This window comes from Aotus nancymaae, unplaced genomic scaffold (genome assembly GCF_030222135.1).
Source record: "Aotus nancymaae isolate 86718 unplaced genomic scaffold, 86718_ANA_hifiasm-v0.15.2.pri h1tg000064l_0, whole genome shotgun sequence".
Classification (NCBI taxonomy): Eukaryota; Metazoa; Chordata; class Mammalia; order Primates; family Aotidae; genus Aotus; species Aotus nancymaae.
The window spans coordinates 9,541,942-9,558,283 of NW_026988478.1; the positions used below are offsets into that span (position 1 = coordinate 9,541,942).

Sequence of the window (16,342 nt, forward strand, 5' to 3'; positions counted from 1 at the left end):
GAACATTATCCTAATTTTACTTTTCTTATAGAACAGCTAGCTACGTGCTATAGTACAAAGTAATGGGCCTCAGCTTTGCCACTATTTATGCACCCTTAGATAAGTCACTTGACTCTGAGCCTCTCTTCTCTTATCTGGATCCCCCAGGGTTAAGTAATAACAGGACCAAACTAGAAATGCATTTGAAAGTGTTATAGTGAAAATATCTTGCAAACTGTAGAGTGCTACACAAAAATCAACTGTAAGTTTTGTCGTCTTTGTTATGTGGCCAGGAGCAACCTGATGAAACCAGAAAGGGTGCGTTGACCATTGATTCCAGCTGTGGTTCTGGTTCAGTAACTAAACTTCACTCTAGTGTGCTGGATTTTAAAATGTTACTGGTTTTTCTGAGCCCTGCATGAATATAAATATTCATCAAGAGTCAGGGCCTCTGGCAGGATGGGAGAATTTAGGGATGGAAAAGTGTAGAAAATCACAGAGCTGTTTAGAAGATTTTCCTCTACATTCTGGTAGATGATTGGATTATATCAACAGTGGAAAGGTTTTATGTCCTAACGAAAATATGTAAATAAATCCAGCTTAATTGAAAAGTCTTTAAGAAAGACTAATATATCCTAATTCAACATAATAAATAAGGAAGGGTTCATTTAATTAAAAAAGACAAAGGGCAGTTCACTAAGTTCAGTTTTGTGTAAATGATTGTAGGATATTTTAATTTTACTTCAAACCCATTTTGTAGCCTAGTGGTAGAGTTAGGCCCTGTTCAAACTTTGGTTTAAAGTATTATCTAGAATGGGCTAATTTTTCTATTCTCTTGGATATATTATCAAATTTTTAAAAATGTTTAATAAGCTCTGTTTTGAAAACATTTTATATGGATTCTTTACACAAGCTGACATCTGTATTTCTGTGAAAAAAAAAAATCTTGAGAGGAAATTAAATCTGTCCATAGTCTGCTCACAGCATGCCTTTATGACCAGAGTATGTCTGAAAATTTTAAGTACAGCATTCTAGGAGTATAGCACAGAACAGGCGTGTTCTAACTTTACTGTATATCAGAATCAGGTAGAGTGCTCTTTACAAATGCAGGCTCTCAGACTGCAATCCTGGAGATTCTGATTCAATTGGTTTAGCCATTTCTATGGCCCATGACACTAAGAATTCTGCCTCAGATACCTGCTATATCTGTCTTCTTCCTGCCAAAGCCCTCTTGAAAACCACAAGTATTGGCAGGATGCCGTGGTTCACGCCTGTAATCCCAGCACTCTGGGAGGCCAAGGCTGACAGATTGTTTGAGCTCAGGGGTTTGACATCAGCCTAGGCAGCGTGGTGAAACCCTGTCTCTACCAAAAAAATACAAGAAATTTACCAAGCATGGTGGTGGCCTGTAGTTCCAGCTTCTCAGGAGGCTGAGGTGGGAGGATTTCCTGAGCCCAGGAGGTTGAGCTGCAGTGAGCCATGATTGTGCCACTGTACTCTAGCTGGATGACAGAGCAAGACCCTGTCTCAAAAAAAAAAGAAGAAGAAAAAGAAAATGGAATACAGACACTAAACCACAATACAGAGGCCATTCCCCTGTCTCATTCTCTTAGGATGTAGTGAAAAGGTCCACTTCTGTGAGCAGTCCCAGGGTCCGAGCCAAGATTTCTTGGTTATACTTCCAATAATGGTGACACTTTGGCCACAGGAGTTTCACTAGGTGACAGGGTGGCCAATATAGTGAAATCCTGTCTCTTCTAAAAATACAAAAATTACCCAGGTGTGGTGACAGGCACCTGTAGTCCTAGCTACTCGGAAGGGTGAGGCAGGAGAATTGCTTGAATTCACCTGGGAGATGGAGGTTGTAGTGAGCAGAGATCATGCCACTGTCCTCCAGCCTGGACGACAGAATGAGACTCTGTCTCAAACAAACAAACAAACAAAAAAACACAGAGTACTTTTGTAGTATTTCTTGGGTCTTAAACTATATATAATGTTTCAATCTTTTCTAAAATCCATTAGACACAGACACATTCTGGGGTTTCCTACATATAGGTATACTGATGAACAAAAGTTTTAATTCCCAATTAGCCAGTAGGAATTCCATAGATCTGCTCTGGAATACAATCATATTTATTTCTATAAGGCAGAATCTTCTTTTTCTTTGAGGTCAGTCTCCTTTTGTGTAACCTTCCTTAAAACTAGCTTCCATCACCGCGTCAGCAAAAACTAATATTTCCTCTCTTTGCTACCTTTGCATTTTCACATGTTCCTGTTACACAATTTATGGTGCATTCTGCCTAGCTGTGTACTTATCTGTCCCCGAACCAGTCCCTGGGAGTCTGAACGGAGAGGAGGGATAGTGTTATTTATCTTTGACGCCACTGTCTCTGATACATTATAAACACTCAACAAAAGTGTTTGTTGACTGATTCATGTCTTTAGATTTATGTTCTTTCTTTTCCCCTCACTCCTTTCACAAGACCTGACTTACGAGATGTGTGGCATCCTATTCCAGCAGAACGTCAACAGTGTCTACCACAGTAATGATGATAATAATAATGACAATAATAATTGCTTATATCACTTGACCCAATTATTTTTTATCTGGTGCTGTTCTAAGCACTTTATATGGATTACGTTCATGGCAGATGAAGAGACTGAGGCATAGAGAGATTAGATAGTTTGCTCCAGGGACATGGGCCGTCAGTAGCAGAACAAGGCCCCTGACCCAGTCTGACTCTAGAGCTGGTGCTTGCAACTACCATAATGCCTGGGTTTACCCAATTGCCTGTCTTGTACTCCTTTATTTGCATCTGATAATTGTGAGTTCATTCCAGAGGAATACCAAGAACTCTAGTTAATTTATTAGCCAATTATTTTCACTGACTTTATCCTACAAATTTATTATTGGATCCTCTGTGAAATTAATTTGCAAAACTTGGGTATGCGAAGTTAGTGTTTCTTTATTGCACTAATCCTCAAAGCCTTTAGTATTATTAAAGCATTTTGTGCATCTCCAAACGGGACCTTTGTGTATACTGTTTCCCGAACTTATTTAACTAGAGATAATTTTTCCCCCATAAGACTCCTTTAACTTATTGACGAATTAGGCTTTTTGGTTTTTTAACATAGAGTTTATAAGAGAAGCTAGCTAATGCCCTGTGTGGTGCCCAAGAAATCGCTCAGGTTTTACGTATTTAGGTAAATCCTTACTTTTGACCCTATCTTATTTAGTCTTAAATAGGGTGATCACTTACATTCTGGGTCAGTCACAGATCTGTTGTCATGGTGTAACTACTAACAGCACTGTTTCCAAAGGTATTCCATTTAGATGATAAATTATATGATTACTCTAATCCTAATACTTGCTTTCCCATTAAATAAAGACCTGTCTTACATACTTGCTACCTTCTCACCACTCATTGAAGGACTCTTACTGATAATGTGTGTGTGGGAACGAAGGTCATAGCCCATATTTCTCCAGCGTTTCACCATTTTATGTCATAGTTTTATGTGAAATTATGGACACATATAGTTTATATTTTTTGTAAGTCAAAAGTTGCATTTCTTAAGAATTGCAAGCCTCCAAGACTTCTTTGCATTGCTCAGTATCTATTAATGTATTTGCTTAGTTATGCAGGGAGGAAAAAAACAAATCTAAGTTGTCTCTTGGAAGCAAGGGCAAGGGTTGAGGTTCGGAACTGCAGTGGGTGGCTGCACTCTCTCTGTTTTCCACTCTATATATTTACATTCTGACTTTTGAACAATGTAAGTATATTGTCATCTTAGGTTATGTTTTAAAATGTTTAAAAACTGCTCAGGTTCTTCCCTGGAAGCTATTTCAAGCCCAGTTGGGTTGATCTTCCTTATGGTCTGTTTCTTCCCTGCAGGGGGAACTGGTCCCTTTCTTTTATCTTATTTCACTCAGCCATACATTATTAGATCTTTCCATACTTTCAAGAAGAAGCTTGTTTTCTCATGTATTATATGTAACAGCTTGGACATATCTGAGTTCAAGTTCATCTCTGCCACTTACTGTATGACCTTGACATAGTAACTTTATTTCTCTGGGGCTCAGTCACCTCATTTATAAAATGAGTATAATAATAACCTCTTTCCTAGGGTTGCTATAAAGCTTCAATAAGATAATGCACTAGGCACGGTGGCTCACACCTGTAATCCTAGAACTTTGGGAGGCTAAGGAGGGTTGATCCCCTGAGGTCAGGAGTTCGAGACCAGACTGGCCAACATCACGAAACCCCATCTCTACTAAAAATACAAAAATTATCCAGGCATGGTGGTATGCGCCTATAATCCCAGCTACTTGGGAGGCTGAGGCAGGAGAATCGCTTGAACTTGCGGGGTAGAGGTTGCAGTTAGCCAAGATTGTACCGCTTCACTCCAGCCTGGGCGAAAAAGCAAAACTCCATCTCAAAAAAATAAAAAAAATAAGATAATACAAGTTCTAGACAGTTCCAAGGATAATGTAGTACAAATTCAAAAAATGGTGACTGCTGTTATTATTATCACTTACTGTTATCATCACTATAATCATTATTGCCTAGGGCAACCAAAGAGTCTTGTAGATATAAACCTCTGGCTCTGACTTTGGGTAACCACAAAATTCATTTCCCAATAACCTCTATCCTAATATTTTTGAGACTGACAGTCTTTGAGGTCCAACCATACTGCTTTATATAAACATCACCAAACTTTGTTCCATTTCTGGTATCAGACCAACCTAGAAGCAGCAGGGATATTTTGTCAGAGTTCATGCCATAAAGAAGGCATCATATGATTCCTGAGGCAAATTGATAGAAAAAAAGCAGAGATAGAGATGGGATCTAATATGAAGTTAGAGGAGTTGAAACTCAGGAAATGACATTTTCAAAATCATCACAAAACTAAGCCACAGGAATAAAAGACACACAGTTGAACAATCATGCTGAAGAGATTCCAGAATTAAAGCCTGAGATCACACAGGATAAGGCTTCATCGTGTTTTCTTCAAGGCATAATTTTTCTTGTCCACACATTTGGCAAATAGGGAATGTAAGGAGAAATGGTCTAGTTCACTGCTGGGTAGTTTTAGATTTATAAGTCATTGCATCTCATTTAAGCCACACCAACTTGAAATGACCTCCAACGTAGAAGATGAGAAAACTGTGTTTCAAAAAAATAAATTGCACCCACGTTTACAACCTGGGACTCTTGACTTTGAGCCTTTTGTTTCCATCCGTGCTGTTCTTAACTTGGCTTCATGCCCTGCTGTTGGATCTCTGGTTCTCTGGGAGGCTTTGAAATCTCTGTGTGAGAGCGCTGTGACTTCTAAAGTGATCTTGTCAGCCACTGTGGCTTTAACTGTGGGTTTTCACTTTGGCTTTATTTTTGGCCCATTTCCTTTGTATCTTGCTGCTGTTGCATGGCTTTTCGTGGATGTTGACTAGGCTTTTCCTCTTGTCGTTTTATAGTAGGCTGTCATTCTGTTCATGATAGGGCAGTTTTCTCCAGGCAGAATACCCTTATATGAACTATCAGAGTCCTCGTAGTACTGTATCTATTGCTAACAAGAAAGTAAGCACCTCAAAAAAAGAGAAATTCCCTTCTAAAGAAAGTTTTTAGTATGTTATATATTTTAAATGTCATTATGAAAGAGAAAATATAATACCTTGTTAACTGAACTATGTGAGGTCTCTGTTTTCACCCAACCATCTGACGTTTTGCATCTCAGTTCATGATACTATCAGAAGGAAGGAATTTTGACCAAATGTGATTCTGTACTAAAGAGCATCAGAATGTATTTGAAGTTTAATTTGTTGTGTTCTTTAACATATGAAGAAGGCTGTTCTGTGGCAGGGATTGTGTGAGACACATCTATGTGGTCCATGTCTGTTTATCTTTGGAACAACTCCAAGAAGTGGGGATCACTGTTCTCATCTTACAGATGAGGAAGCCAAGTTCCAGTAATATCCCTGAGCAGTATGGCAGTTCATGGAACCATTAGCTACGGAGTATTTGGACTTTTATAAGTATACTCTAGTTTTCCAGGACGCTGGGGAAGTAAGTTGCCACAGAAGAAGAACCCTAGGACTTTAAAGGTTCATACTGCAATCTTTTTTAAAAAATGGTTTTGGTGAAAAACATTCTAATATGTGTTACAGTATATGTTTTATAAGAGGATAAACTCATGATTCATATAAATACAAATTCTACATATTCAAAATTTTACTTATTAATTGATGAGGGAACCAGTAAGCTCTTACAGTTGGTTCAAAGGAGAATCTTAAGAGCAGGCAAACAGGAAAATCAAGGATCAATTGTAACTACACTGGACAAATTTTATTTGTATCTGTACGTACAAGAGCCATCTGCAGTATTATCAGTTTTCTACAATTTACAGAGTTGTAAAATACCTAAGCGAAGGACAATAAAGGGAGTCTGGAAGAGTATGTTAGACAATTCCTAATACTCCCTTGAAAAGAACCCAGTGGGGGTTTTTTTTTGTTTGTTTGTTTTTGCAGGGGAGGAGCATTTCAAAGTTGCCATTTATCTGACATGTCTTCTTTACTCTGTTGCCTTGTAAGGTGAGCATGTATTTTTCTGCAGTATGAGACAGACTTAGCTTGCCACTGTGATGGTGCCTATCACTGGTTCTTAACCAATTGGGGGGATGTGCATGTACTCCAAAATGTGCATTCCGTATTGGGTTAAGGACCACGGATGTATTGATTCTCCCAAGACTATGTTCTGTGTGGCAGCCTCCATCTGTGTGACATAAGGCCAATTTCGGAACTAAGGTAGCTGGTACTTGTCTTCTTTCTCTGGATGATAAGACTGCCTCCAGCTTCCTGCCATGGTTGTTGCTTCTGACCCGTCCAGGGCAGCCCTCTTTAGAGTTCCTATCTGTATTGCTTCTACTGGGGCCCCCTTCCTCCCTCCCTCCCTCCCTCCTTTCCTCCCTTCCTTCCTTCTCCCTTTCTCTTTCCTTCTGTTGTTTCTTCTCTATGCTGTTGAATTTTTTAGTTTGATTTTGAGGATGGAAGCTGCTGTCACAGACACATCACTAGCCACTCTGGGTGTTCCTTGCTTTTCTCTGAAGCACTGCCAAATCTCAGTGTAGGGAGGTCAGTGCTTAGCCTGCTGACTTCTCATGACAGGGTTCATGGTTTGTTCTGGCCACTTTCTTATCACCAAAACTGGCTTTTTACTAAGTCCCATTAGATTTAGAATTATTTAGATGCAAGAGAGCTAAGGGTTTATATATTCATTTAAAGAACTTTTATTAACAGACAACAGCTAGACATGCTTTTCAAATTATTTTCTTTTCTGTCCTTCCTAATATTGGACCCCTGGATCAGATTTTAACTAGGCAAGAATTTACTTGCATGTACATCTGTTGTCATGACCATTAAAGAGTCCCAAGTATAATAGATTTTAGGGGGAAAATTATGTATTTACTGGGAAGACTGTAAAGAAAATGACTTGAGTACTTTATTAGAAAATTCTCAGTGGGAGTTGTTACAGGGCGTTTTTGTTAATTTTCATAAAGCTATAGTTATTCATTAATATTAAAGGACTTGGCCGGGCACGGTGGCTCACACCTGTAATCCCAGAACTTTGGGAGGCTGAGGTGGGTGGATCACCTGAGGTCAGGAGTTCGAGAGCAGCCTGGCCTGGCCAACATGGCAAAACCCTGTCTCTACTAAAAAAAATACAAAAATTAGCCGGGCATGGTGGCGTGTGCCTGTAATCCCAGCTACTAGAGGGAGGCTTAGGCAGGAGGATCGCTTGAACCTGGGAGGCAGACGTTGCAGTGAGCCGAGATCACGCCACTACACTCCAGCCTGGGCAACAGAGTGAGACTCCATCTCAAAAAAAAAGGACTTTTCTCTTTTTTTCCTTCTGAGCATATTTTTCTTGCATATTTGGGTTAGTATTTTTTTTACCATATTTATTTCTAACTTTATAACTTTGATGCTAAAGCCAGAATTCCCTAAATATCAGTTTGCCTTATAGCAAATGTTGCTGAAATGGACAGAGGAAGAGATACAGAGACAGAGAGGGAGGGAGGTAAGATATAAGTAATGTAAAATAACATTTACACCATATTTCTAGAAAACAATCTTAAACAGTTTTAATGTAGTGGTAATGCTTTGTATGTTTTTTTAGTACAACATTATTTTTCATTAATGAACAATTTACATGTCTGTTTCCAAACACAAGTGAATTCATCTTAAAAGGCAAAACACTGAATGAATATTTTCAGCACTTTCTCCTTGGGGAGCATCTCCTGTTTACATTTTAGTTACTTCCCAGGGCATGCCTTAGGTCTTTCCCTCTGGCACATGTTTAAACATAGCTCCAGCCAGAAGTAGAGGTGGGCCTGTGTTTAATCTCCTACTACAGTTCAAGTCAGAACTACACCTTCCTTTTACTCTAAATATTTGCGTTATTGTCCTTGGATGTTTCCTCATTGTGCACGATGAATCTCTCCTTTTTAAAAGAACTGGTTGATGACAGTAAGAGAAATCATACTCTGGAGCGCACTTAGAGGGAAGAAAACCACGTTTAGTGAGGTAAAACAAACACTGTTTCTCTACCTTTTAACAGAAATAAACAAAAACACCCACTAATGTGTTTACTACTCTCAATTTATAGGCCGACATGTTTTCATAGAGAAGTATATAAGTATATGTGGATGTGATACGGGAAATTGATTTCTGCTTCTGTACCAGGCACTCTCTAGGCCTGCAGGATGACACAGTGAACATGATACTACAGAATCTTTGCTCTCAGGGTTTAAATCCTAGTAGGGAGAGGCAGACAATAAAAATGTAGGCAAATGATGAGGACTTAAGGAACAGGGAAGTGTGATGGTTAGCAAAGAACTTAAACGGAGCATCTTTTTTTTTTCTTTTCTTTTTTGAGACAGAGTCTTGCTCTTTCACCCAGGCTGGAGTACAGTGGCGTCGTTATAGCTCACTGCAGCTCTGCAGCCTTGAACTCCTGGGCTCAAGCAGTCCTTCCACCTCAGCCTCCTGAGTAGATAGGACTTACATGCCCAGTTAATTCTTTTTAAGTTTTTTGTAGATGCAGGATCTTGCTATGTTGCCCAGGCTGGTCTCGAACTCTTGGACTCAAGTGATCCTCCCACCTTATCCTCCTAAAGTCCTGTAATTACAGATGTGAGCCACCGCACTTGCCCCATTTGCAAATTTTATTTCTTAAAACTCTGGCTAGTACGTGAAAAGAGATGGAAAGGGGTTTGAACTAGGCAGCTGTCCATGGAGATGGAGGGAAATGGATAGAACTCAGAGAAATGAGGGAGGAAGGTGGAATGGAAAGAACTTAATAATGGACTGGGTGAGAGAGAGAATGGTATGGTGGAAGATCCCCAGGTCTCTGATTTGATTGAGCAAAAGGTTGGAAGGGATGCTATTAATTGAGATCATAAAGAGTGACAGAGGAACACTTAGTGGGAAGGCAGGAGAGAATCAGAGGTCAGTTTTGATACATTTGAGATGCCTGCACAATAGCCAAGGAAAAGAAAAATCTTGAATGCATTTACAAAATGAGTCCGGAAAAGAGGTCAGGGCTGAGTTATAACTATGGGAGTCATTAGCTCATGGGTGGTATCTGAAGCTGTGGGAGTGGATGAGATCACACAGGGTCAAACGTGAGGATAGACTGAAGGACAAAAACTTGGTCCAGGACTAGCTCTAAGATATAACAGACCTTTAAGGGATCTGGTAGAGTATGTGGAAGTGACAAATGAGCCTAAACAGGAATGGCTAACAGCAGTTAATTTGCAAGAAAAAGAAACATACTTCATGAGCACAGACCACACATCCCTGGCCAGCAACTCTCAGCCGCAAGCCCCAGTTGGCTCCAGAAAAGCTTTCTCTAATGCTGGAAAAGAAATCTACTCATGCATGTTCTTCTTGGTGGAGGAGGAGAAGAGCTTCAGATGGTGGAGGGGGACAGAGAGCTTCAACCTCACTTAAAAAGATGACTTCACTGGAATAATACAAAGGATAAAAGGAAAGTGTGACACAGCTGCTGTGTTTCTAGAGCAGGATTTGAAGTTCCTCTAAGACAAATATGAAAGCCTCAGAGATCAACTTCTCTATCTTGATTCATACTTGATTACCAGTAAATGGGGAATGATCTTGCTTAGTTGGCAGTAGATGTGCCTTTTACACACTCTCTTGCAGGAATTTGAAGTGCTGTATCATAGAGTTTTTGTTTTCCATATTTGAAGTTAAATGGGACATTGAGATTTAATCAGAGACTTAGCTGAGAAGAGGTGCAAACTTGAAAGTCCAGCCTTGGATAAAGGAGAAATATGAATACCTCTCCCTCTGGTTTCAGTATTTCACAACATAAAGTATGTCCAACTGATAGACTTGTAGTAAATCCCAGGTAAGATATTTGTAGACTATGCCATGTTCTTAAACATTAAAAACATAGTAACATTTCAACTTTATATGGAATGCATTACTGAAATCCTAGTTATTTGCTGTGCAGCTGAAATTGGTTGAGTATCCCTATATAAATCAAGTTTGTTGATTTTTTTTTTTTTTTTTAGGTCTGTATCAGGAGTTCTGAGATGAAAGATGGTCTCTGGTTTTAATATGATACAGTTAGCTACATGTGCACCATTTCTTTTGACATAAATTCTTTAGTGTGACTTAATCTTTAAACTCTTTTGCAAGTCATTGAAGAACAGGAATAGAAACGGACTTCTGCTTAAATGATAAAAACATAAAAGAGCTTGGAAACTTCTACATGAAGTTGACTGTTTCTCACACATTTTCACTTTCCTTCTCTTTTTCAAAATATATTTTAGTTCTTCTGCAGTTTCAGTTCATGTTTCAGAAGTTTAAATATCGACATTTGTGAAGACACCCTTTCTCATTTGATGGAGACGTTCTTTTAGAGGATGTATGGCACTGTATATTTATAAATGACACTCGGGTCATAAGGAACCATTTTGAGCTACCTATACTATATACCACGAACTACTTTGGTCCAAATTTTTCAAATTTAATTTGGTTCTTCTTTTCCTCAATTTTATTTAATTTAATTTTTTCTGAGACAGGGTCTCACCCTGTTGCCCAAGCTAGAGTGCAGTGGTGTAGTCACAGGTCGCTGCAGCCTGAACTTTCCAGGCTCAGATGATTCTCCCACCTACACCTCTCTAGTAACTGGGACTACAGGTGCATACCACCACACTTGGCTAATTTTTTTTTTGTAGTTTTTTGTCGCAATGGGGTTTTGCTATGTTGCCCAGGCTGGTCTGAAACTTCTGGGCATAAGCGATCCTCTCACTACCTTGGCCTGCCAAACTGCTGGGATTGTAGGTGTGAGCCACCACACCTGGCCTTTCCCCAGTGTTAAATCCAACATGGCAGTTCCACATTAAGGGAGTCACTCTTCTTATATGTCCTCCTAGCCTGGATTTTGAAGCAGCTGCCCTTTTGCTTCCTAATGATACTAGCCTATCCAAACTAGAAATAATCTTTTATTGTCATCGATGCCTTGACTCATTTGTATATGTCTGTATTTTTAAGCTTTTTATCTTTCATTACAAAATGACTGCTTTCCAACACCCAGGCCTAGACTTAAACACTGGCATATATGGAGAGAACAGTTGTCCCTCGACTCAGAGATGGAGTAGACACCCAAAGAACTGCAGTTCTTAAGCCTTTGGAGAAGCAGGATAAAGCACAGTTGTAGAGGAGTAGCTTAAAGATTGCTACATGGGCCAGACACAGTGGCTCATACCTGTAATCCCAGCACTTTGGGAGGCTGAGGTGGGCAGATCACCCGAGGTCAGGAGTTCGAGACCAGCCTGGCCAACATGGTGAAACCTCATCTCTACTAAAAATACAAAATTAGCAGGGCATGGTGGTACATGCCTGTAATCCCAGCTACTCGGGAGGCTGAGGCCAGAGAATCACTTGAACCCAGGAAGTGGAGGTTGCAGTGAGCCAAGGTTGTGCCATTGCACTCCAGCCTGGGGGAACAAGAGCAAAAAACTCTGTCTCAAAAAAAAGAAAGCAAAAAAGATTGCTACATGCATGGAGTGGGGGAAATTGTGGTAGATAAAACATAAACTTGGTTTGGAGAATAAACATTTATTGAGCATTTTCACTGACCAGCTCTAGGCTAGGAAGATTATATATAGTGTCTCTTTTATATGATATGTACAACCATTATTATGTATATTGTAAAGATCTGTCAGAAGTTACGATAATTCCAAAAGTAAACTCTAAGCAACATCTTTTTCAAAGTATATTTCTCATGTGGCACATTTCATTAGCTGATGAAAAAGGTTATTTCTCCAAAACGTATAAAAATGTAAAGTGAACAACGACCATTCATCAGAAATAGCAAGTGACAGTGAGCTCTCCAAGGAGTACTTCTTTCTAACAGTCACCTTCTGTAGGTTGAAATTCAAGGTGGTTAGGACAGGCAAATTGGTGGGCACTGGCCAATGCTTGAGAAATTTGACTTTTTGCAACTGCATTATAAAACAAGGCTCTCCTTTTGATTTGCGTCCATGAATCTGCCATTTTACTCATTTTACCCACTCGCAGGGGTGAGGGGAAGCCGGAGGACCCTGGGAGGAAGCGGAGGCGCGAGCTGGAGGTGGCGGCGGCTCCCGTCGGCCTCCGGCAGGACTGAACACTGGAGGCCGGAAGGCGGTTGCACGCAGCGGAGAGGCGGGCGGGAGACCGGAGCATGTTTAATGAAAAGCGCCATAGACTGAAAAACCAAACATGAGGGTAGCAGGTGCTGCAAAGTTGGCGGGAGCTGTGGCCGTTTTTACTGACATTTTATGTTATTTCTCAATTATTTGAAATAAAAATGGATGCAAGTTTAGGAAATCTATTTGCAAGATCAGCATTGGACACAGCTGCACGTTCTACAAAGCCTCCCAGATATAAGTGTGGGATCTCAAAAGCTTGCCCTGAGAAACATTTTGCTTTACCATTTATTCTTCCATTTAAATGAATTTCTTTTGACTCACTTCTGGTTGCTGTTGCCAGATGACAGGTGTAGAGTTGATTTTGTATTTTTTTTTTGTTTTGAGACAGTAGTCTCGCTGTGTCACCCAAGCTAAAGTGCAGTGGAGCAATCTCAGCTCACTGCAACCTCCACCTCCTGGGTTCAAGCAATTCTTCTGCCTCAGCCTCCCAAGTAGCTGGGATTATAGGCATGTGCCACTGCGCCCATGTCGGCCAGGCTGGTCTCAAACTCCGGACCTCAAGTGATCCGCCTACCTCAGCCTCCCAAAATGTTGGGATTACAGGTGTGAGCCACCGTGCCCAGCCTGAAATTCTTTTCTGAACAGAGACTAATGTCAGTAGATGGAAGACAAACCACAAATGGTGGGAAAACGAGGAGAAACAGTGCTCCCTAATACCTGTTTTTAGTTCACTTCTCTTGCTGATATTTACTGATTGTTAATTCTTTTCCTCTCCTTTTTTTTTAGTGGCCACAGATGTCTTTAATTCCAAAAACCTGGCCGTTCAGGCACAAAAAAAGATCTTGGGTAAAATGGTGTCCAAATCCATTGCCACCACCTTAATAGACGACACGAGCAGTGAGGTGCTGGATGAGCTCTACCGAGTGACCAGGGAGTACACCCAAAACAAGAAGGAGGCAGAGAAGATCATCAAGAACCTCATCAAGACAGTCATCAAGCTGGCCATTCTTTACAGGAATAATCAGTTTAATCAAGATGAGCTAGCATTGATGGAGAAATTTAAGAAGAAAGTTCATCAACTTGCTATGACCGTGGTCAGTTTCCATCAGGTGGATTATACCTTTGACCGGAATGTGTTATCCAAGCTGTTAAATGAATGCAGAGAGATGCTACACCAAATCATTCAGCGTCACCTCACCGCCAAGTCACATGGACGGGTTAATAATGTCTTTGATCATTTTTCAGATTGTGAATTTTTGGCTGCCTTGTATAATCCTTTTGGGAATTTTAAACCCCACTTACAAAAACTTTGTGATGGTATCAACAAAATGTTGGATGAAGAGAACATATGAGCACATGAGTTAAGATTGTGACTGATCATGATTTATTTGAAGATGGAGCACTGCTGATTTATGAAGGAAAAAAGAATTTTCTAAAGATTACACATATTTCAGAAAGACATTGCCCAATTCAGTTGTCAGACATAATGATTTATTTGAAGGCTTGTTTTATTTGAAGGAAAGCATATTTCGAAAAACTCTGGTTACAAGCTTCCTAACGGGTAACAGACCATGGGAGAGATGTGTGGTTGGGTAATGCAAATGTAGTTATACAAAGAAAAATAGATATGTCTCCAGACCCGAACACTTTTCTATAGGGCAATTGTTGTGTTGGTGGCACATTGGATATTTCTAACATGTACAAAGTTACGTATTTTGATTTACTTTCATTTCTTGCTATGTATATGTACTTTTCTTAAAACGCCAAGAACTTTCTCTTGCTATCATTGCTCCTTTTGAAACAATCCAATTTTCACGTCTACGGCTGCTTGTTTTGTTAAAAAGAAAATGGCTTATCTGAAATCAGTACTGTGGAAATGAACTCATTAGGTATTGTGAATAATGTCCGATATAAGAATACGCTTCTGGAATTGAGTTCTGCTTTTAAGTACCAATGATACTTAAGCTTTCCAAAAATGTAATGGTGTATCATTGCCTTGAAATGCTTGCTTAGGGCTTCTTTTATGTTATCTTAAAATGTGCTGGTGAATTCTCCATTTTTTACATCCATTTCACATGTAAGAGACAAAAAATCTAGATTGGTCTTGATATTGGGATAATAAAAAGTAAGTAGCATTAAGAAAGGTAAAACAACCTTCATTTTACAGATGAACTCATTAAAACAATGTAGGGGAATGAGGGGCAAAGGGTAGAAAAGACATTGCTAAAGAACATGAGCATAAAAATGAGTGCATTTCAGTGTTTAAGAAGTTTTGATAAATAAAGAATGTCACTTTTTTATTTAACTGATAAGGTTTTTGTTATTTTTTACTTTGATGAGTAAACCAAAAAATATTTGCATTTCAAGCAGTTTGTGTTTCTATATAATTTTCTGTGTATAAATAATAAAGTAGGCATTTGCTTATTTTGTGAAAAAGAAATGAAAATCTGCTGGCCAGCTATGTCCTCTAGGAAATGACAGACCCAGCCACCAGTAATAAATATTTGCATTATCACTGTGTCTATGATTTTTTTTTTTTTGACACAGTGTCTCGCTCTGTTGCCTATCCTAGAGTGCAGTGGCATGATTTTGGCTCACTGCAACCTCCGCCTCCCAGGTTCAAGCGATTCTCCTGCCCCTGCCTCCCAAGTAGCTGAGATTGTAGGCATGCATGACAACACCCAGCTAATTTTTATATTTTATTCGAGATGGGGTTTCGCTATGTTGGCCAGGCTCCTGACCTCCAGTGATCTGCCCGCCTCAGCCTCCCAAAGTGTTGGAGTTACAAGCATGAGCCACTGTGCTCGGCCAGTCACTGTGTCTATGATTTAGTGTACTCTCTTGCCTTAAATTTACCTGCCTCCCAGAATATTGACATTAAAATAATAGTTTACCAGGAAAGGTTCCACAACTGAAAATTCCAGAAGTTGAGATCTGCTCTAACCCATGTCAGCCTAGAGGGGGTGGTCAGTTTCTCACACACCCTTATTTGCTTGGCTAAGACAAGCAGCAAAGGTGTAGAGTGTCTCCCTGTTTGATATTAAATCCTGACACTAAGATTTGAACTGAAAGTACCATTCTCACTTCCTAGAGCCAGTAGGTGGGCGGTATATGCTGTAACAATGTTATATGTAAAATTTCCAGGGCCACAAGAGAAGTAGCACTTGAATATAAATTTCCTTAGTAAGGCAATCTACTTCTATCGAAGGGTGCAGCTCACAGATGGAACAATGGTGAGTGCACACTTGGACAAGGGAGAGAAAGGGTTACTTATTCCTGACAGAGGTTGCCCCTCCTGCTGTGTTGTTCCCCTACTGGCTAGGGTTAGACTGCATAGTCTAGACTAATCCCGATTGGCTATTTTAAAGAGAGCAGCGGTATGAGCCTGAGTGGCACTGTGGGTAGTTTGGTGGGAAGGACGATTACGGGCAGGTCAGAGCAAGTAGCCAGGGGTGTCCTAGGTCAAAGCAGGTGACCGGAATGAGTCAGGACAAAGCAGGGGACTGGGGGAACAGATGTGAACCTCTGAATAGAACTGGTGGAAAAGGTTGTTTACTGAAACTACAAGGAAGGTAAACTTTAATATGGAGGACAAAGAACTGAACATACTGACGTACTGACTTTTTAAAGAGAAACTTGGAGTTCA

General features: G+C 40.0%; 1 protein-coding gene across 3 annotated transcripts in view; it reads left to right on the top strand.

Annotated features, from left to right (window-relative positions):
- Window positions 1-15,001, top strand: part of TNFAIP8 (TNF alpha induced protein 8) — a 119,809-nt gene extending 104,808 nt beyond the window's left edge. For all 3 annotated transcript variants that reach the window (XM_012448579.3, XM_012448567.2, XM_012448569.2), the window contains exon 2: window positions 13,483-15,001. In XM_012448579.3, coding sequence (XP_012304002.1) covers window positions 13,483-14,048 — 566 coding nt within the window. In that variant the 3' untranslated portion in view covers window positions 14,049-15,001. The remainder of the gene's footprint in view (window positions 1-13,482) is intronic.
- Window positions 15,002-16,342: the final 1,341 nt, after the last annotated feature.